Source organism: Bubalus bubalis, chromosome 2 (assembly GCF_019923935.1).
Source record: "Bubalus bubalis isolate 160015118507 breed Murrah chromosome 2, NDDB_SH_1, whole genome shotgun sequence".
NCBI lineage: Eukaryota > Metazoa > Chordata > Mammalia > Artiodactyla > Bovidae > Bubalus > Bubalus bubalis.
Window position 1 is genome coordinate 69,767,946 of NC_059158.1, and position 21,764 is coordinate 69,789,709.

The 21,764-nt window shown below is 42.2% G+C and overlaps 1 protein-coding gene across 7 annotated transcripts in view; it reads left to right on the forward strand.

Moving 5' to 3' along the window:
- Positions 1-4,511: 4,511 nt before the first annotated feature.
- SESTD1 (SEC14 and spectrin domain containing 1) overlaps positions 4,512-21,764 on the forward strand; it is a 152,302-nt gene continuing 135,049 nt past the window's right edge. For 2 of the 7 annotated variants that reach the window (XM_025274063.3, XM_045163716.1), the window contains exon 1: positions 7,391-7,413. Coding sequence is in view for 2 of the 7 variants with exons in the window: in XM_044932899.2 (XP_044788834.1) it covers positions 7,370-7,413 (44 nt within the window). In the remaining 5 variants the exon portion in view is untranslated. Of the gene's footprint in view, positions 5,351-5,554; positions 5,833-5,999; positions 6,163-7,353; positions 7,414-21,764 lie in introns of those variants that run through there. The other 5 variants (XM_044932899.2, XM_045163717.1, XM_006059590.4 and 2 more) reach the window with 5 other exon arrangements.

The following is a 21,764-nucleotide window of genomic DNA, read 5'->3' on the forward strand; positions in this document are numbered from 1 at the left end:
TTGCAGAAAAACATCTGCTTCATTGACTACACTAAAGCTTTTGACTGTGTGGATCACAACAAACTGTGCAAGATTCTTAGAGATGGGAATACCAGACCACTTTACCTGTCTCCTGAGAAAATTGTATGCAGGTCAAGAAGGCACAGTTAGAATTGGACATGGAACAATGGACTGATTCAAAATTGGGAAAGGAGTACGTCAAGACTGCATATTGTCACCCTGCTTATTAACTTCTATGTAGAGTACATCATGTGAAATGCCAGGCTAGATGAAGCTGGAATCAAGATTGCCGGGAGAAATATCAACAATCTCAAAATGCAGATGATACCACTGTAATGGCAGAAAGTGAAGAGGAGTGGAAACTGTGACAGATTGTATTTTCTTGGGGTCCAAATCACTGTGGATGGTGACTGCAGCCATGAAATTAAGACTCTTGCTCCTTGGAAGGAAAGCTATGGCAAACCTAGACAGTGCATTAAAAAGCAGAGACATCACTTTGCCCACAAAGGTCCATATAGTCAAAGCTATGGTTTTTCCAGTAGTCATGTACATGAGTTGAACCATAAATAATGCTGACTGACAAAGAATTAATGCTTTTGATTGTGGTGCTGGAGAAGACTCTTGAGAGTCTCTTGGACAGCAGTGTATCCTAAAGGAAATCAACCCTGATATTCATTGTAAGGTCTGATACTGAAGCTCCAATACTTTGACCACTTGATACAAAGAGCAGACTCAATGGAAAAGACCATGAAGCTGAGAAAGACTGAGAGCAGGAGGAGGAGGGGGCAACAGACGATAAGATGGTTGGAAGGCATCACTAACTAAATGGACATAAGTTTGAGCAAACTCTGGGAGTTACTGAAGGACAGGGAAGCCTGGCCTGCTGGAGTCCATGGGGTTGCAAAGAAGATTTTGAATGCCCTGCTCTCTGGCTTGCCTAGTTTTGTCCTGCACTTGGTGTCTGCTTCCTGATTAGCACACTACCTGTTGACTCCCCCAGCTTCTTTACTAAGTGCTCAGTGCCTCACTTTCTTCAAGCCTTAGCTCCAGGAGAAGACTCTTGAGAGTCCCTTGGACTGCAAGGAGATGCAACCAGTACATTCTAAAGGAGATCAGCCCTGGGATTTCTTTGGAAGGAATGATGCTAAAGCTGAAACTCTAGTACTTTGGCCACCTCATGCGAAGAGCTGACTCATTGGAAAAGACTGATGCTGGGAGCGAGTGGGGGCAGGAGGAGAAGGGGACGACAGAGGATGAGATGGCTGGATGGCATCACTGACTTGATGGACGTGAGTTTGAGTGAACTCTGGGAGATGGTGATGGACAGGGAGGCCTGGCGTGCTGCGATTCATGGGGTCGCAAAGTATCGGACATGACTGAGTGACTGAACTGAACCGAACTGAACCTTCTACTGAGACTTTATTCCTGTGATAGAAAGTTGCACCCCAGCCTCTGGCACTTTCTAGTTCTCTCCCCTGCATGTTTATCCAACATTTGCCACATTCTAATACAGTGTTTGGAGAAGGCAATGGCAACCCACTCCAGTACTCTTGCCTGGAAAATCCCATGGACGAAGGAAGGAGCCTGGTAGGCTGCAGTCCATGGGGTCTCGAAGAGTCGAACACGACTGAGTGACTTCACTTTCACTTTTCACTTTCATGCATTGGAGAAGGAAATGGCAACCCACTCTAGTATTCTTGCCTGGACGGGGGAGCCTGGTGGGCTGGCGTCTACGGGGTCACACAGAGTCGGACACGACTGAAGCGACTTAGCTTAGCAGGAATACAGTGTTTGGTATTTTAATTTTTTTATTGCTGTCCCATCCACCAAAATGCATAATCCTTGCAGAATTTTTGTGTATTTTCTCCCTACATACAGTATTCCCAGCACCTAAAATAGGAAACTCTTGATAAATATTCCTTGTGCAAATGAGTGAACGGATGTGTGAATGGATGTTTTCTGCGTAGTCATTGGCTGATGTTATCTTCTGTTCACTGGAGATGTGTCAGTGCCCTTCTCACATGTGGCTACCCTCTCTGCCTCTTTTTGAATCCAGCTTCCCCAGTTGATTGTCTGATTGGACTGGTTTTTTGGATTGAGTTTTTTCCCAGGTCATTTTGAATGAGTGTGCATTGACTGTTTACAGGTCAGGTACCCTCCCAGGGGTAATCCACAGTGATTCAGGGATTACAGGGCAGGAAAGAGTACTGCCTGGGGCCATCCCTTCAACAGGGCCTGTGGGTGGAGCAGTTTCTCCAAGAAGCCTATTTTGAGGCAGTGAGTGTTCAGCAATTACCTGACTCAGCTGAGCTTCAGTGTAGGTCTGCCTTATCTCAGTGAGTTCTTCAGAAGTTCCAGAGAATGATGTTTGGGAAACATATGCACATAAAATACTAGCTTATAATGAAGCAAAATGAATGTGAGAAGTTATATAATTTTAGGGGAGAAGTTATATAATTTATAATTAAGTTGTAGGGGAGAAATTAGGATTTTAGGAACAAGTTGCTTAAAGTGCTTTGGGGATTCTCCCTGCCCCTCCACTCCTGAATGCCTTTCAAATGTTATTCTTATTTCACATTATTCTCTGTTTGGCAGGGGATCCTGATACATAACTTCCAAAGTGATATTTAAGATGAATACATGCAAAAGTGCACACTCAGTCTCCAAAAACAAATTGCACAAATTCAGTTTTGAGGAGTATGCTTAAATAGGTATGTATGTGTTAAAGTCCTAGAAAAGGTTTGAGTTTTTGTTTTTAGTTGGCAAAAAAGAACATGATATTTATGAATAGTGCAGGTTGGTAGAAAAATATAAATGTGATATCAAGTTGAATTTTGAAACATCATCATAAGAATGTATAAAGTTGTATTTCTCTCTTTTCTCTTTATACCTGGAAGGCTGGACTCAGTTCTAGATGCCACCTTTTAAGAGGCACTAGGGTATGTTTAGAGGTGAGTGTGTGGAGGAGATGCAAAGGGCATGTGCGTCAAGGCTGTGTGAGAAGGCACACCCTGTTTGCTGACTTAGGTGGTATAAAAGGTTATGTATGGAAGGGGAATTAGACTCTTCTGTACTCAGTACATCTAAGTACTACATTTACACTCACTGGATGTTTTAATTCAATTGTATTCCTATGAATGCTAATGATTTAACATGTTATTATTTTCCTCTTTTAAAGTCAAGCAAACTAATACTTGGAGCTGTTTTGTGCTTGTCCAAGGTCATACAGATGGAAGTTATAGAACTAGGACCTGACCACACTACTTCAGAGTTTAAATCCAGTGGTGTTTTCTGCTAATTCCATTGTTACCTACCAAGTTTACAGGGAGACACATTTCAGTTCAAAGTAGGGACTAGCAGGGCTGTTCAAGGATGAACACTATTGTGAGGTAGCAGTGGTTCCCTGTCATTCAGAGTTCAAGCATGTGCTGGATAGCTGCTTTGCAAGGATCCGGCTGTCCCTTCACTTTATAGATATATAAAGAAGGATATGTTTACCTTAACAAAATACTAAAAACGAATAGAGCCAAAGGAACTCCAGAGGTGAGGCCTAGTGGATTTAAGTGATTGAGCTATGTTCAATCTGTTGTCATTGGAAAATACATCACCCAAACACCAGCATTTATAGTCTAATGTGTTTCCTGTTGCAATAGTTGTCCTTTATCTAAAAACTGGGTCCCCACTGTTGTGGAACTAGTGGGTATGGAAAGAGGAAGGGCAGGGATGTTTGGTGACTTACTATAATAGATTGTTTGGCATGATCCTGCTTTATTAAAACAAGCAAAGAATGCTAGTGGTAGTGGGAGAGGGTTTGAAATGATAAACAGAGAATGCCATATGGTAAAGGAAAGAATACTGTGGAAGGTTAAGTAAGGAAGGCAGGGACTGTGGATTGCACTGTATTTCCCTCTTGTTGAGTAGATGCTCAACATGTATTTATCAGAATGAATAGTGACATCAGTACTTGAACAAATATTTAAAGAGAACTTTCCTAGTGCTGAGTATTGCTCCATGTCCAGGAGCCAAAAATGAACTAGACAAAAATCTATACCCTTTTAAGGAATTCCCAGTGTAGTAAGAAAAGACCACCAATCAAAGCAATAGGAAAAATAGAAAGCGCTAAGGATTATTGTAGAGAATAGATCAAAATTTCCATGAAAGCAGAAAGGAAAGAGTAATTCAGTGTAAGTGTGTCGGGTGAGGATGTGGTTGTGGAAAAAGAACAGGATGTCAGGGAAGACTCTAAGAGGAAAAGACGCACTATCTTTATTATCCTGAAGGACAGTAGACGTTCACTGGTTAAATGAGGGATGAATTTCAGATGGAGGAAAGCATATAAAGGCACAAAAATGGAGCCTGAACGTGAGATGTGGTGGGAATTAAAGCTGGAGTTGAAAAGGTCTGGGGATCAGATCATAAATGACCTTGGATATCACAGTAATTGCTTGAACCTGATTATCCACGTGACAAGCCTTTGAAAGACTTTAAAGCAGGAAGTTCTGTGTTTTTGAAGCATTCCTAGTGGTCCTTTGGAATAGAAGCAGAAACAGTTGACAAGGCTTGACCTAAAGGGTGGCAAAGAGGCTAAAGTCATGGAGACAGATTATCAGTCACAGAAGTAAGAGGAAATATTAATCCTTGGGACTTTCAATCAGAGAACTTTAGTAGAGAGATTTAGTTGCCTAGTTGTTGGAATGGTACTTTTTTTTTTTCCCCAGTGGAATTAGGTGATACTGAAGTGAGTGGCACAGTGAGTAATAAGTAAGGCCTGAGATTGGGACCACATGGCTGCCCTGAGCTTGTATTAGCTGATGACTCTCTTGAACTGAATTCAGGAAATGACATAAAAACAATTTGCGCAAGAAAACTGGAAGAACAAGGACTCTGAAGTCATTACATTTGGAGAAAAATAACTAGGGGTGGTGAAGATGGGCAAGTAGCCATTGTCAGAGGGCCATTTGTGGATAAATTCTGGACTGCCCAAAGGAAAGCTCCCCAAAGAAAACCAAATGCCCTGAATCCAGCCCTTTCTCACTACAACCCATTCCCTCCAACTGCCTTACCCTTCAGCTACATCACACGCCTCTGTGTGGGAGAGTCGTCTCCTGGCAGTGGGTACTTGGAACTAAAGGAATCCCAACAAACCTAGGATGACAGTGTCAGAATTTTGAAAATCTTGGATACCATATTCATATTTCCGTATGAGGGCAGAGACAACAAATGACTTGCGAGGCGTCAAGTGGTCGTGGGGGTGTCCTTCCTTAAGCCCAGGCTTCCCGACTCTAGGCCCAGTCCTCCTTCCACCACCCCGCGGTGCCTGTGGGCTTGGGAGGCGGGAGCTCCGCGCCTGGTAAGGATCACCGGGTGGGCCTGGTGGCGGGGGAGGCCCCCTCCTCGCCCAGCCCCCAACCCCCTCCTCGCCCAGCCCCCAACCCCCCCCCCCAGCCCCCACCCCCCCCCCCCCCACCCCCCCACCCCCCCCCCCACCCCCCCCAGCCCCCGCCCCCGCCCCAGCCCCAGCCCCGCCCCCTTCCCGTGCCGGGCGGGGTCGCCGCGCCGCCGCTCCCCGGGCGCGCGCTGGGCAGCGCGGACTCGGGTCGGGCCGAGGGTTCCGGGAGGTCTCGCCAGGCCGCCCGCGCCGCAGCCCCTGGCCTGACGCACAGAGGGGCTGGGACGCAGTTTGCCACGGGTGACCGGAGCCACCGCCGCCCGGGCCCGCTCCGCCCCCAGCCCGCCTTCCTCCCGCCTCGCCCTCCGCCTCCGCCCGCGCCTCACTCGCGTCCCCGCGTCCTTCCCACCGCCCCGGAGCCGCCGGCCCCCAGCGCCAGCCAGGTGAGTGTGGCCGCCGCGCGGCCCGGGCTGCCCGGGCGGGAGGACCGCGCAGGCCCCGGGGCCAGGCGGGGAGCGTGGGCGGGTGGAGGCGGCGGTGGGCCCAGCTTTCTAACCCTCGCGCGGCCGCGCGACTGCGGGAGGGGGGCCCCCGCCCCGTCGCCCCCGCCGCCACCGCAGACAAAGCGCCCGAGGTGGGAGTCCCGCGGGCACCCTTGCCTCCGCGCCGCCTGCCGGGTGCGGCCGCGGCCCGCCGAGTCTGGGCGGCCCGCGTCTCGCCTCCCGGGCGCCCTTGTTCATTTCTGGGTGAAAGGGACCCGAAACGTGCAACAGGTACGGGCGTTAATCATTATTTTCCGGCGGGTCCGGTCCGCCCTGCGTGCGGGGACCAGATGTGGCGGCCGGCTCCGGGGCGAGTCCCCGCGTCCAGCGCCCGCGGCTGGCTCCTTTGTGTGGCTGGTGACCGGCCCTGGCCGGCGGGTGGGGGACGCCGGCCAGAGACCCCCGGGCTGCAGGAGCCTTCTGGACGGCTCTCTTGGGGCGTGGGGGCTTGGCTTACCCCGGGTATGCTGGCCGGTAACATCCCTCCAGCCTTTGCAGGAGTCACAAAGGGAAGGGAGAGCGGGTTGGCAGGGATATCTGGATGTGTATTTATTTTTATATGTGAGGTAGACTTGTATTGGAAAGGAACCGCAGTCTGGCAGGCTCTTGAGGGTTTCTGTGGCATTTCACCCCGCGATGCACCATTTGGACATGGCAGCTGCTGCGACTCCCCCGTGGTTCTCCTCTTGGTGCTTTGACATCGTTCTTAAACAGACATCACCTGAGAAGTTGGAAATGCTGTTGAATAACTCGATACAGCTGTTTGACAGGTCTTCCGTCTCTTCACGTTTTGTCTGCGCCAAGTAAACCCACCGTGTATGCTAGCATAGGTTGGCAAACCCTCAAATTGAGATCACCGCTCAAAAATACCCCCATATTGGGAAATATTAACCTGTATGGTTTACTTTGGCTTGATGAACCTCATTTTCTTAGTTGTGAGAAACTTTTTTTTTTTTTTACCCCCAAAGAAAGAATCCAAAGTAAAGAACAATTTATCTTTGTTTACATACCTTGGGTCCTGCTGTTACCTAGCTGGTTTCATTGGTATGCTATTTTAGTATAACAATACTAAATGGAAGGAAAATATCTTCCTTTTGCTTTGAGCAATAAAATACTTCTTTGTTCTAGAACCAGGAAGCTTTTATACATAATACTTTGTGTGGCCAAAAGTTAGTGACTGTCTTTACCCCGTGACCAAATTCGTGAAAAAATACCCAAAGGACTTAGAAAGCATTACCCAGCTCTATAGATTGTTTTTATATTCCAAATTCCAGGAAATCATTTTGTTGTATATTTATTCAAACAAGCTAGACTAAATTTAACCTTAAAAATTGGGCCTACTCTGTAAATTCCCCAGCATTAGGGAATGAATTGACTGCATTTAAAGAATTTACCAAGCATTTTGATCTCTGTGTATAATAGTTGGAAGGAGCTGGTGATGGACCTAGAAATACGACAGCAGACTGCAGAACATGGAAACAGGTAGATCAAGCTTGCGAAATTCCATCTACTTGGGTTTTAGTTGATTGATGGGTATATCTGAAAGCTAAATGTCCACTAATTTAAAAACAAAATACTACATTTTGACCTATTTTTTAAAATGTACTGTATAAAGATTCCTTCACACTTGTCTCTACTCCCTAAAAACAAATGCTACTAATAAGGATTTTCTTTTGAAGAAATAAACTAATACCAAATTAATCTGATCTGTAAAAAGTTTTTCTGACATAATTAGTAGTTTCACTTTACTAAAACTACCATTCATCTGTGTAACATCTAACTTCAAAGAGCTTTTGTAGCTGTTACAAGCAACAGGAATAATCTCCTGAAAAAAGTAATGTCTTTACTATCAAAAAGTAGGAGAAACTTAAATTTCTACAATAGTTTTATTAAAATATAACTCATATACTGTAGAATTCACCCTTTTAACATGTACAATTCAGTGGTTTTAGTTTATTCATAAGGGAGTGCAAACATCATCACTAATCAAGGAGCATTTTCAACATCCTAACAGGAAAACCCTCACACCATTAATTGCCACTCCCATTCCCCCTCATTGACACTTGGCAGGCACGGTCTACTTTCTGTCTCTGTGGATTTGCTGACTTAGGACATTTCCTATAAATGGAATCACATAATACGTGTCCTTTTGTGTCTTTCACTAAGTGTAGTGTTTCCAGAGTTCATGCATATTATGCATGTATTAAGATACCTCCTTTTTATGGCTCAATAATATTCCACTGTATGGATATGCCACATTTTGTTTATCTGTTCATCAGTTGATGGAAATTTAGATTGTTTCCACTTCTTGGCTATTATGAGTAATGCTGCTATGACTTCATTTATAGGTTTTTGTGTGGACTTATGTTTTCAGTGATCTTGAGTATATAGTTAGATGTGGAGTTGCTTGGTTCTAAGGTAACTCTTAACTATTTGAGGAACTGCCAAATTATTTTCTGTAGTGACTTCATTGTACATTCTCATCATTAAAGTATGAGTGTTACACTTTCTCCAGCCTTGTTGTCTTTTTGATGATAGCTATTCCAGTGTGTGTGAGGTGGTATCTTACGGTTTTTGTTTGCATTTCTGTAATGGCTAATAATGTTGAGCATCTTTAAATTCTTATTGGCCATTTATATATCTTTGGAAAAAATGTTTGATTTATAATTTTTCAGTTTATGTTTTCACATGTATTTTTCCTCATTTAGTCTTTGAAATAACCCAGTTAAATAGGTTTACTCCTATTTTGCTGCTGGGACACTGAGGTTTAAAGAGGTTAAATAATTTGTTCATTTTTTAATCTTATGAAGTTAGTAAGAGTCAAGGTCTGAATGTATACTCAGATCTTCTGACTCTGCTTCCTGCATTCTTTCCACTTTATGAGGCATACAGAAGTTAAATTGTGTTTGCAGCTTTGCTTGGTTAATCATCGACAAGAGTAGGGGTAAAATAAATAAATCAATGAAACCAAACAACAAAAAGGAGGTGTTGCGTCCACACTGCCTCATGTTCTCCAGATTTTGTTATGCTTTTTAAAATAAATTCTTTGATTTCTCCTATCCTAATAAGGTAGATATCATTTCCATATTTTCTTTGGGGAAACAAACCTAAAAACAGCTTCTTAGTGGCACTGCTAAACCTAGAACTTGTTCACTGAGACATTGCACTTTCTGTTCCCCTGGAGCTTCCATGTTCTCTATTTTGCCACTAATTTATACCCTCTAACCATAGAGTAATTGAATAATTTCACAGTTTTCATAAACATGAAGTTATTTCTAGGTTACATTGAAATTAATTTTTATTTTTGAACAGGGCAGTTTGCCAGATTCACTTTGAAGTGTAGGATTACTAAGGTGTGTATTTCAGTTTTTATGTGTTACTTACTCTGAAATTCTTGTCTCCCTAGAGGGTAGGTAGAGGCCATATGTAATTTGTCTTTGCATATCCATTGTCTACCATTGTGCCCAGACATGTAAGAAGGACTCTAACCTTTGTTGGACGAATGAATACAAATATATTTTTTCCACTTGCCCCCCCACCAAAAAAAAGCCAATTAAAGTCATTCTTAGAATAAAGGCAGTACAAATTCTAAAGACTTTCTTATCCCTCGCGTATGACCTGAAAAATAATAAATGATAATTAAAACTTGACTTAAAACAGCACTATCTGATGGAAGAAAGTAAATGTTCAATGCTGGGCTTAAAAAAATTGGCTGCAGGTATCTGGAGGCAGGCACAAATGCTCAGTGCCCACACATAGGGTTATACCTTGCATGTGTGTTAGATAAATGAATGCCCAGTGAGTGAATAAAATAATTAGTTTTGACTGTGATAGCTAGAGGAGGTACGTCAAATGGCTATCAGGTCCTGCTTTTCATTTGTATATTTAAATTGTCAAATATGATACATGTTAATTATAAAAAATTCAAATAATATACAGGGGTATAGAGTAAAGGCCTTTCCTGGTGGCTCAGATGGTAAAGAATCCACCTGCAGTGTGGGAGACCTGGGTTCAATTCCTGGATGGGGAGAATCCCCTGGAGGCAGGCATGATAACCCACTCCAGTAATCTTGCCTGGAGAATCCTCACGGGCAGAGGAGCCTGGCGGGCTATAGTCAGTCCATGTGGTCACAAAGAGTCGGACATGACTGAGCAACTAAGCACGTGTAGAGTAAAAGGCAAAAATGTCACTTCACTATTTGTCCACATCCATTCCTTCACCCCAAAGACTACTCCTGTCACAGGTCACCTTGTTAGCAGTTTGGGGTTTATATTTCCAAATGTACACGTTTGCATTTATGTGTATCAGTTCAGTTCAGTCGCTCAGTCGTGTCCGACTCTTTGCGACCCCATGAATCGCAGCATGCCAGGCCTCCCCGTCCATCACCAACTCCCGGAGTTCACCCAAACTCTTGTCCATTGAGTCGGTGATGCCATCCAGCCATCTCATCCTCTGTCGTCCCCTTCTCCTCCTGCCCCCAATGCCTCCCAGCATCAGAGTCTTTTCCAATGAGTCAACTCTTCACATGAGGTGGCCAAAGTATTGCAGTTTCAGCTTTAGCATCAGTCCTTCTAAAGAACACCCAGGACTGATCTCCTTTAGGATGGACTGGTTGGATCTTGCAGTCCAAGGGACTTTCAAGAGTCTTCTCCAACACCACAGTTCAAAAGCATCAAGTCTTCGGTGCTCAGCTTTCTTCACAGTCCAGCTTTCACATCCATACATGACTACTGGAAGAAGCATAGCCTTGACTAGATGGACCTTTGTTGGCAAAGTAATGTCTCTGCTTTTGAATATGCTATCTAGGTTGGTCATAACTTTGCTTCCAGGGAACAAATGTCATTTAATTTCATGGCTGCAATCACCATCTGTAGTGATTTTGGAGCCCAGAAAAATAAAGTCTGCCACTGTTTCCACTGTTTTCCCATCTATTTCCCATGAAGTGATGGGACCAGATGCCATGATCCTAGTTTTCTGAATGTTGAGCTTTAAGCCAACTTTTTCACTCTCCTCTTTTACCTTCATTGAGATGCTTTTTTGTTCCTCTTCACTTTCTGCCATAAGGGTGGTGTCATCTGCATATCTGAGGTTATTGATATTTCTCCCGGCAATCTTGATTCCAGCTTGTGGTTCATCCAGCCCAGCATTTCTCATGACATACTGTGCATAGAAGTTAAATAAGCAGGGTGACAATATACAGCCTTGACGTACTCCTTTTCCTTTTTGGAACCAGTCTGTTGTTCCATGTCCAGTTCTAACTGTTGCTTCCTGACCTGCATACAGGTTCTCAAGAGGCAGGTCAGGTGTTCTGATATTCCCATCTCTTTCAGAATTTCCCACAGTTTATTGTGATCCACACAGTCAAAGGCTTTGGCATCAATAAAGCAGAAATAGATGTTTTTTTGGAACTCTCTTGCTTTTTTGATGATCCAGCAGATGTTGGCAATTTGATCACTGGTTCCTCTGCCTTTTCTAAAACCAGCTTGAACATCTGGAAGTTCACGGTTCATGTATTGCTGAAGCCTGGCTTGGAGAATTTTGAGCATTACTTTACTGGCGTGTGAGATGAGTATTTGTATGTACAAATACATATTTACTTACCCAGCCATACTTAGTACATGCACGTATATTCAGTGGTTTTTCTTACACAAAAGAGATCATACTACACATAGTTTTTCACTCAACCTATTAAAGACATTTGCATATGTGATCACAAAAGGTAAGCATAATATTTATGTTTCACTTTTAGTTTGCTTTTCTTGACTCATTTGGTATCAAGATTAAGCTAGTCTCTGAGCATGAATTGGGAAACTTTTTTTTCCTCTCTGCTCTGGAATATTTGCCCTATAAACATTTATTGACAATCACCTAACAGTCTTGCAGGGAGGCAAGAGAGCTCTAGGGCAACCTTTCTGTGATATTTTTCTGTTTTTATTATCAGGTTTTGGCCCTTATTTTCTGTTCCATTTTTGGTTAAAGAAGTCCTTCTCCCCAACCCCCTCTTCCCCCAGCTCTGATGAGTAAATTGACAAAAGCAAACACAAATGATTACATGAATCATTGCATGCAGGAGTATGTGTGCTTTTCTCTTAGAAAGATCCAAGGTAGAGTCCTGCTGTTAGTAATTGTATAACCTAAGCAACTTACCTTTTTAAAACTTGTTTCTTTATCTGTAAAATGGTGATAATCCCTATATCACAGAAATCTTAGAAGTATTAAATGAGATGTGAGCTAATATGTGAAAAATTTCAGTGGTTGAATGCAATAAGAATGAAAAAATTTATAATACTAACCTATAGCATGCTACACAAATGTAAATTTGTCACTGTGGTTATTATAAATTGTTTTAGCCTAATACAGATAAATTTAAGGAGACTAGATGATGGTGTTAGAGACAATTTCCACTAATACATTGGAAAGATCTATAAAAATTTCCAGGCCATTTAGAATTTAATTTTGGTAGACAGTTATTTCTAAACACTTGTATGCTTTTGAGGCAGGATAGTAGGAGAAAGTAGTAGACTAAATAGACCTGGATTAGTTTTGTATTATCACATGTGACTTTGATAAATTAATTTCTCTCAGTGAAACTGGATGAATGTACCTACTTTGCAGGGTGGTCATGAGGAAAGAGGTTAAGATAGTGCTTGGCATCTAATAGATGTACAACTGGTTAGTTTTTTCTTTGCATGTAATGAGTGCCCAACAGTGATGAACATGAAGTGTTGGGTGCTGCTATTTTAAGACTGCTTGATGTAGTGGCAAGAACCTTAGTCCCTAAATTAGAGCCTTGGTCCCTAAATTTAGCCTGTATATCACACTGACTAGGCATTGACCTTGGACAAGGCACCTGCTAAGCTTCTGTTTCCTTACCTGTAAGAAAAGAGCAAGAAAACTGACACTTACTGAGGACCTGTTTTACATACAGTGTACTAAAGTGAAAGTCGCTCAGTCACGTCCGACTCTTTGCAACCCCATGGACTGTGTAGTCCACGGAATTCTCCAGGCCAGAATACTGGAGTGGGTGGCCTTTCCCTTCTCCAGGGGATCTTCCCAACCCAGGGATCAAACCCAGGTCTCCCGCATTGCAGGCGGATTCTTGACCCTCTGAGTCATAAGGGCGTACAGTTTACTGAATAGATTACAAATAATATTTAATCCTCCCAATAATCTTATAGAGATTACTGTCATTTCTCAAGTTTTATAGGTGAAGAAACAAAGGCACAGGGATTAGACTTTCTGAGGTCCACTTGGTGGACTCCCCAACCCCTACCCCCAGTCCTGCCCACGTTCCTTCACTCATTACAGCTATTTCCTTCTGGGGTGGTAGGGTGTTCCCCTGCATACAGGGAATACCAAATGAGGAACTTTCTGCAAACTGAAATACTAGATGTATTAAAGAGCTAGGCCAGTGTAGGATGAAACTACTTATTTATTAATGATTTCCATTAATAAAATACAAACAGAATTGTTAATGTGTCCTAATGCCTCTGCTTAAGAATAGTAATTTAAGTTTTATAATACTTGCGTTGCTCATAATCGCTTTACCTAAATAATTTATTAGGCTTCATTCATTTCCAATTTGACCAGGTAAAGAAGAGTGGGTGGGGAGTAGTTGTAAAGGAGAAGATAACCGCTGTTTGATAGTGGCGTGTATGTCTGTATTTATGCATGGATGCATGTATGGAAGAATTGGGAAGTACAGTTCCCTGGCAGTTTGGCATTTACAGAAACTCCAGGTTCTTGGAAAGAAGTAGAGAGAATTTGCATTATAATTCATTGTCTGCTAGAGGACTTGCAGAGTCATTTAAAATATGAACCTGCCTTTCTCAGCTGGTTTGTAAAGAGCTATTGATTATATTCTTGAAAGATAGTAATGTCTTTCCTTTTATAGGAGTTGCCATTTTATTTGATAGATTCAGTGATATTGATTTGGCATTTCTGCAAGCCTTGTGCCAGGGATATGCAAAAGAAAAAATGATGTTGGAACATCACAAATAAATTGTGATTCAGTAATAGTATAGAAGGTTATAGAGATTATCTCTTGAGGCTTCAGATATCATTTTTATTCTATTTGGTAGGAGTGGGAATTCCTATGTTTAGATTAGAGAATTTTTCAGAGTGGGCTTGAATTGCACTTGGTAAATCTCACTGTTACTGAATGCTTGCTATTTTGCAGAATACGAAGCATTGTGGGCTGTGTAAGAGTTACCGAACATGGTTCTTGTCTTCAAAGAGTTTATATTTAGTCAGGGAGGCAGTGAAGGAGGAAACCAAGCAAAAGGACACAGAGTTCTTAAAGCTTGTATCTGCTCCTTGTAAAATCAGTTACGCTGCAGTGAGCTTTGGTGAGATGTCATAGATTCTAGTGGATACTGTAAGAAACACCCCAGCCCTTGAAAACTGATAGTTGTGTATCGTGTTCTTTCTCTGTATAGTTTTCTCTTTGCTTTGCAAAAATTACTGTTTGATCTTAGTACCAAGAATAGTTCCCCTTCTGAGTGCTTTTCTGTTTATCTCCTGAACTGGGGACTGGATTTTCCCTTAGGTGATGGCTGTTAGAAAGCCAGACCATATTTGTAGCCTACCCCAGAGCAGCCTTATAGATTTTATGCTGTATATTTTTTCAACTTTTTTCCTGGCATCATTTTTGGTGTTTTCCTTATTCTTTTCTACTATTTTATATCTATTGATTTTTTATAGTTCATGTATTCCTGTAAGTTTCATTAATCCTTTCAGAACAAAGTAGGAGTAAATGTAATAAATATATGTGAAATTCATGGAGGAACTTATCAAGGCAAACAAATCAATATGACAAATAGGTTTTATTTCATGGGCCTGCTGAGATTGATAATGATGGCTGCCTGGAGCCCTGCATTAAGAAGTATCAGTAGCTGGAGTCTGTTTCTGTTTTGTAAATAAGTGCATTTGTGTCATTTCTTTTTAGATTCCTCACATCAGCGATATTTCTCTTTCTCTGACTTCACTCTGTATAACAATCTCTAGGTCCATCAGTGTTGCTGCAGATGGCATTATTTCATTGTTTTTAATGGCTGAGTAATAGCCCATTGTATATGTGTACCACATATTCTTTATCCAGTCATCTGTTGATGGTCATTTAGGTTGATTCCATGTCCTGATTACTGTAAAGTGAAAAGTGAAGTCGCTCAGTCGTGTCCGACTCTTCGCGACCCCATGGACTATAGCCTACCAGGTTCCTCCATCCATGGGATTTTCCAGGCAAGAATACTGGAGTGGGTTGCCATTTCCTTCTCCAGGATTACTGTAAACAGTGCTGCATGAACATTGGGGTGCATGTATTCTTTCAGACGATGTTTTTCTTTGGGTATATACCTAGGGATTGCAGAACTATATGGTAGCTCTATTTTTAGTTTTTTTTTCTTTTTTAAGGAACCTCCATACTGTTCTCCATAGTGGGTGTACCAATTTACATTCCCACCAACAGTGTAGGAGGGTTGCCTTATCTCTATATGCTTTCCAGCATTTATTGTTTGCAGATTTTTGATGATGGTCATCCTGAAGGTGTGAGATGATAACTCCTCGTAGTTCTGATTTGCATTTCTTTAATAATTAGACTTGGGGATTCCTAGGTGGCACAGTGCTAAAGAATCCGTCTGTCAATGCAGGAGACACAAGAGGTGCAGGCTTATTTCCTGAGTCCGGAAGATCCCCTGGAGTAGGATATGGTACCCGCACTCCAGTATTCTTGCCTGGGAAATCCCACAGGCAGAGGAGCCTGGCAGGCTAGAGTTGGACACGACTGAGCAACTAAGCACCCAATAATCAGAGAACTGACTTAATGGTCGTGAGGTGGGGGAGGGGAAGATAGGGAGTTTGGGATTGACGTGTTCAGAGTGTTATGTTTAAAAATGGATAACCACCTATACGTACTGTATAGCATAGGAAACTGCTAAAATATTATGTAACAACATAAATGGGAAAATAATTTGAACAAAAATAGATACAAGTATAACTGAATCACTTTGCTGTACACCTGAAACTAACATAACATTGTTAATCAACTATACTCCAGTATAAAATGAGTGAATAAGCCCCGAACAAACAGGAAGCATTTACAAATGCAACAAAAAAATTTAAATACTTAGAATATAAAGTACATTCGTGATCTTATAACCAAAATTTTAAAGGCGAGTGGGAAAGGCTACTGGGTTCGTGCTGTCAGGCGTGTAGGAGTAGTGATGGCCTGAGTGCCTGTATTTGCATCTCTGTTACAAAGTGTACGGGGTGCTGAGGAGCTCAATAGGTGGGTGGCTTTGAAGTTTATAGCTTGGTTTTGCTAGGAGGGATGCGAAATTGGGGAAGAAGCTGACTTGTTGGGGTTGGTTTGGTTAGAATAAAATGTTTGCATAAAGGAGAAACGAGGCTGGTGGGAAAAGTGAGGACGGGGATGTGGGAAGCTTTAACTGGTAGATGGATGAGATCAGATGTTTTTAAATCTTCTAAAATTCTAATTATTCCCCTATGTTATTTCCAGGGCTTTGCCTGAGTTCAAGTCCATGTCATACTTGTAATTTTAAAAGTTAATTGAAAAAAAAAGTTAATTGAGTAGGTAATTCACTCGTTTCAAAATTTAAAAAGTGTAAGAGAACACAGTAAAAAGTCTTTTATTTCTGTTCCTCAGCTACTGAGCTCTCTCTACAAAGTCAACCATTGTTATTAGATTCTTATGTATCCTTCCAGAAATAGTTTTTGTATGTATATGCGCTTTCCCAACTGTTTTACACAAATGATATTTCTATACCTATGCGTATACTGCTCCTTCCATACTAGACACTCTATTCTTTACCTTAATCTTTCACTTCTTAGAGGGTTTTTTTTTTTTTTTTTTCATAGCAGTGCACAAAGAGCTTTATTCCTTCTTTTAAAAACATTTTTAAATTGACTGTTTTGGCCCCACTACTCCGCATGGTGTGAGGGATCTTAGTTGCCTGCCCAGGGGTGGAATTTGTGCCCCCTGCTGTGGAAGTGCAGAGTCTTAACCACTACACTGCTGGGGAAGTCCTTTGTTCCTTTTCTGTTTTAAATAAACTTTTTACTTTGGAATAATTTTAGACTTACAGAAAAATTGCAAAAAAGTTTCCATATACACCTCACCCAGTTTCATTTCCCTTTAATGCTGTCATCTTATTGTGGTACATAGTCAAAACTAAGAAACTGACGGTGTGTTACTGTTCACAGAGTTTATTAGATATCACCAGTTTTTCCATTATTTTTCTGTTCCATGATCCCATCCAGAATACTATAATTGCATTTAGTTGTCATCTCTCCTTAGTCTCCTCTGACAGCTTTTCAAAGCTTTTTATGACCTTGACAGTTTTTGGGAGTACTGGTCTTTAGACTGTCTCTTAACATGGGTTTGTCTGATGTTTTCCTCATTAGCATGGGGCTATGGACTTTTGGAAATACTGCAAAGTTGAGTTGTCTTACTCATGTCTCCGTGAGGGAGTACTACGTGATATTTACAAGACGTCACTGGTGGTGTTTAACTTGGATCCTTTGGCTATCGTAGTGTTTGCCAGATTTCTGCACTGTAAAATTGCTGTTTTTCCCTTTCAATTATAGGTGAATTACTAAGCTTTAGCCTACCCTCAAAGTGAGAGAGGGAATTAAAGGAACTAAAAAAAAAAAATGTAATATTCCTTTGGATGTGTTGAGAGAGTGTGTAATTTCCTCAGAACTGTCTCGCTGCAACAAAGATTTGAAACGGTGGACCAGTGTTACAGCAATGTTAGAGCTCAGAGTTTTATTCAGTAAACAAAGGATAGTATACCCTTGAGATGTGAGGGCAGGCCGACCCCAAAGGAGAGGCCCCAACTCATCTTGGCTCCCTCTTTTTTTATGTTTTGTCTCCTTCCCCCTGAGCCTGTCCTATGCAAATTAGGGCTAGCCAGGAAGGGGGTGTGCTTGTTTTACCTGAGGTTCTCACTCAGATCCACGGATTTTTCCTTTGTTCCCTTTTTTGGGCTTTTCCCTTTGTCTTTTAGCCACCACCATTTTGGACTCCTTTTTCCTACCTACCTAACAACAGATGGATGTATCCTATGGTCTGCTCTTCTCCTTGTTGATGTTTTAGGTTGGCCAAAAAGTTTGTTTGGGTTTTCCCATAACATCTTATGGGACGATGAGAACAAACTTTTTGCCCAACCCAGTATTTAGATGATTTAGTATATCGTAATAGTTATGAGAACAGGCTCTGGAGCTACACCGCCTAGGTTCAAGCCTTGGCTCACACTAGCTATGCCGTCTTGGGCTACTTTTATTTGGCTTCTTAGTTTTTCCATCTGTACGATATGAATGTTAATAGCACCTGCCTCAGGGTTGTTCCGAAGATTAAAGAGCATATGTGTTAAGTGCTTGGAACAGTGTTTGGTACTGTACTAAGTGCTAGATAATTTTTTGCTATCATCATTATTAATTTTTTTTGTTCTTATAATAATATTGCAATGAGTAACTTGTTATTTCAGTGCAGTGGTGGGACAGGCAAGTATACTATAAGATAAATCCCTAGAAATGAGTACTTGTGTTTGCAATTTTGATAGATATTGCCAAATTTCTCTCCATAGAGGTTGTACCATTCTGCACATTCACCCAGAATATATGAAAACATCTGTTTCTATCTCCCTTTTACCATATTATTTAATCTTTGCCAGTCCATTTTACAGGATATATTATGAATTCATTTGACCATCTTTTTGTTGTGAAACAACTTGTGCTCCGTTGACTAGGAAGTGATAAAAGTTGTTTGGAGGAAATATAGCAACTAGAAAAGGAGTATTTTGGCCCTGGGAGAGACTAGAGGAAGTACTGCTGTTGAAAGGTGGACAGTGTGTGAAGTAGAATACCACACGGCTGGCCTCTCTTCTGGTGTGACAGCAGGGTGTCTTGGTAATTGTTGTGGAAGGAATCACCATCTTACATTTGTAGCCAGTGATGAATGAAAGTGCACGGGTGGAGGTTGGAAGGAAAGACTATAGTTGCATTAAAATAAAATTGAAAGTTAATCTGACACATTGTTTTATGATATGCATGCTTATTGTATAATGATGGGGCAGAAATTAAAAGCAGGTCACACATATAATTGTAATTAACATGTTTTAGAGGCTTTTCTTTCTCAGTCTGTTCTTCAGTATGTAGTCATTGCTTGTTGGTAGTTTTTTCCTAATATCATGTATTGTGTACTCTTGTTTTTATTAAAATGCTTCCCCTTCCCCCACAACTGCAGTGTGAAAAACAGAAGTGTTAAATCTTAGCTTTACATGAGCTGGATGCGCTGTGCTGTGCTTAGTCGCTCAGTTGTGTCCAACTCTTTGCAACCCCATGGGGTGTAGCCTGCCAGGCTCCTCTGTCCATGGGGTTGTCCAGGCAAGAATACTGGATTGGGTTGCCATGCCCTCCCCTAGGGGATCTTCCCAACCCAGGGATCAAACCTAGGTCTCCCACGTTGCAGGCGGATTCTTTACTGTCTGAGCCACCAGGGAAGGCCTTACATGAGCTGGATAGGGGATGGTAGTGCCGTGATGGTCCTTAGCTGTTTTCCTTAGTTTGAGTTTCCTGTTTTGGAGTCCATCAGCCCAGCCTACCCATTCCAGATTAATAATTTCTTTACCTCTCATGCACTGGAGGCTGCTAGAACTCTGGGGTGTGAAAGCAGATTGCTGGGAGGTGGAGGGCAGGAGAAAATGACCACTGTTCTGAAAGAAAGAAGGGATATTAAACCAGGAGAAGGAAGTAGTGGACACCTTGAAAATGGAATCTGAATCATTGGAATTTGAGATTCTTGGACTCTGAATAATTAAGGTTAGTAGAGTGAGCAGGGCAAAGGGAGCTCAAGTAACCTGTTAACTCTTTTGACTCGGTTCCCCCAGGCATGTTGTCAGCCTTGATTCCATGATATCATAAGTCAGGAAGACTCAAGCAGTCTTCCTAGTGGCCTCTGCAAAATAAAAACAAAGCTCTCCAGCCCTCAGTCAGCCCAGGTCAACCGAAAGGTGAACATTTCTCCTGACTGCCTTAAACTGTAAACAAGGCTCTTGAAAGGCTGAGCTCAGTGCTTGCTGAAGTCCTTCACCGTGTTGGGGCAGCTGAAAGAGGCGGCCTCTGGAAGGAAGGATACCCGGGAATGTAGAGAAGTTGGAAGGCAGGAGAAAGGAACACTTAAAGGCAGCTGTGAAGACAGATGTGGATTGTTACAAGTTTCATTGGTCCTGGGTTATCTTTACTCAAAGACAAAAAAAGCTGTTAGAAATATTTTCTCCTTCTAGGCCAAGCAGCCAACAGACAGGCATCTTGAGTTGTGGTGAGATGGAAACTATTACTACTACTTAGAATTTGTATCCAGTTAACCTCCAGAATACCTAAAAACTCCATGATTAGGATGGGGAGTGATGCTTTAGGGCATCTGAATTAAACAGATGACAACACTTGGTCTACAGTTTAATTCTGTCTTAAACATACAATTTTTGTTAAAATCCCGTTTGAGTTAACCTTGTTTTGTACATTGCGATGATACTTAAATCTCTCAGTTACTTATACCTTAAGTGTGAAACATTTAAGCAGATGATTATTGCTTTTCTCATTAATACTTGACTGAGATCAGATAGAAAATAACAGTGTTGGTAGGACAGGCAATTTTATAATCTACATCTTTTGTCCTGGATCATGCTGGACATTGCAGTTGTTATCTTTGGGTGACATTTAACAGTTGAGTGTAGCTTGATGAAGTCAAGCACAGTGTTGGAGCCAGCCTAAGTCTGAGTTAGCACAGAGCCTGGCACTCCTTGAGAAGGCAATGGCAACCCATTCCAGTACTCTTGCCTGGAAAATCCCATGGATAGAGGAGCCTGGTGGGCTGCAGTCCATGGGGTTGCTAAGAGTTGGACATGACTGAGCGACTTCACTTTCACTTTCATGCATTGGAAAAGGAAATGGCAACCCACTCCAGTGTTCTTGCCTGGAGAATCCCAGGGACAGGGGAGCCTGGTGGGCTGCCGTCTATGGGGTCACACAGAGTTGGACACGACTGAAGCAACTTAGCAGCAACCATGGTTCATTTGTCAAAACTAGAAAATTAACATTGGTAGTGTTATTAATTATAGACTTTTTTCTGATATCACTCCATTTTCACCCCATGAATCGCAGCATGCCAGGCCTCCCTGTCCATCACCAACTCCCGGAGTTCACTCAAACTTGTGTCCATCGAGTCAGTGATGCCATCCAGCCATCTCATCCTCTGTCGTCCCTTCTCCTCCTGCCCCCAATCCCTCCCAGCATCAGAGTCTTTTCCAATGAGTCAACTCTTCGCATGACGTGACCAAAGTATTGCAGTTTCAGCTTTAGCATCATTCCTTCCAAAGAACACCCAGGGCTGATCTCCTTTAGAATGGACTGGTTGGATCTCCTTGCAGTCCAAGGGACTCTCAAGAGTCTTCTCCAACACCACAGTTCAAAAGCATCAATTCTTCTGCTCTCAGCTTTCTTCACAGTCCAACTCTCACATCCATACATGACCACTGGAAACACCGTAGCCTTGACTAGATAGACCTTTGTTGGCAAAGTGATGTCTCTGCTTTTTAATATGCTATCTAGGTTGGTCATAACTTTCCTTCCAAGGAGTAAGCGTCTTTTAATTTCATGGCTGCAATCACCATCTGCAGTGATTTTGGAGCCCCCAAAAATAAAGTCTGAAATTGTTTCCACTGTTTCCCCATCTATTTGCCATGAAGTGATGGGACCAGATGCCATGATCCTAGTAGAATGTTGAGCTTTAAGCCAACTTTTTCACTCTCCTCTT